This window comes from Nestor notabilis, unplaced genomic scaffold (assembly GCF_000696875.1).
Source record: "Nestor notabilis isolate BGI_N333 unplaced genomic scaffold, ASM69687v1 scaffold19073, whole genome shotgun sequence".
Taxonomy (NCBI): domain Eukaryota; kingdom Metazoa; phylum Chordata; class Aves; order Psittaciformes; family Psittacidae; genus Nestor; species Nestor notabilis.
The window spans coordinates 744-1,035 of NW_009922576.1; the positions used below are offsets into that span (position 1 = coordinate 744).

The following is a 292-nucleotide window of genomic DNA, read 5'->3' on the forward strand; positions in this document are numbered from 1 at the left end:
GACCAAGTCCCCCCGGTCATCGGAAGCCACCGTGACGATGTTGACCTCGTCGCCTTCCTCCGGCTCCAGGATTTTGATCCCAGCCTTGCCCTGGTGCACGGTCTTCACGTGGGAGCGCAGGTTGTCCACCCGGTTGAAGCCCCGACCACACTTATCACACAGGAACGGCTTCTCCCCTGGGATGAGAGGAGGGATTAAGGGGGGTGGGTAGAATCCCAGAACCCCAGACTGGTTTGTGTTGGAAGGGATCTTAAAGCTCCTCCAGCTCCAACCCCTGCCCTGGGCAGGGACA

The 292-nt window shown here is 60.3% G+C and overlaps 1 protein-coding gene across 1 annotated transcript in view; it reads right to left on the minus strand.

Moving 5' to 3' along the window:
- Positions 1-3: 3 nt before the first annotated feature.
- ZBTB17 (zinc finger and BTB domain containing 17) overlaps positions 4-292 on the minus strand; it is a gene marked incomplete at its 3' end in the record, with an annotated part of 5,926 nt that continues 5,637 nt past the window's right edge. Inside the window, exon 12 of the mRNA XM_010011707.1 lies at positions 4-176. Coding sequence (XP_010010009.1) covers positions 4-176 — 173 coding nt within the window. The remainder of the gene's footprint in view (positions 177-292) is intronic.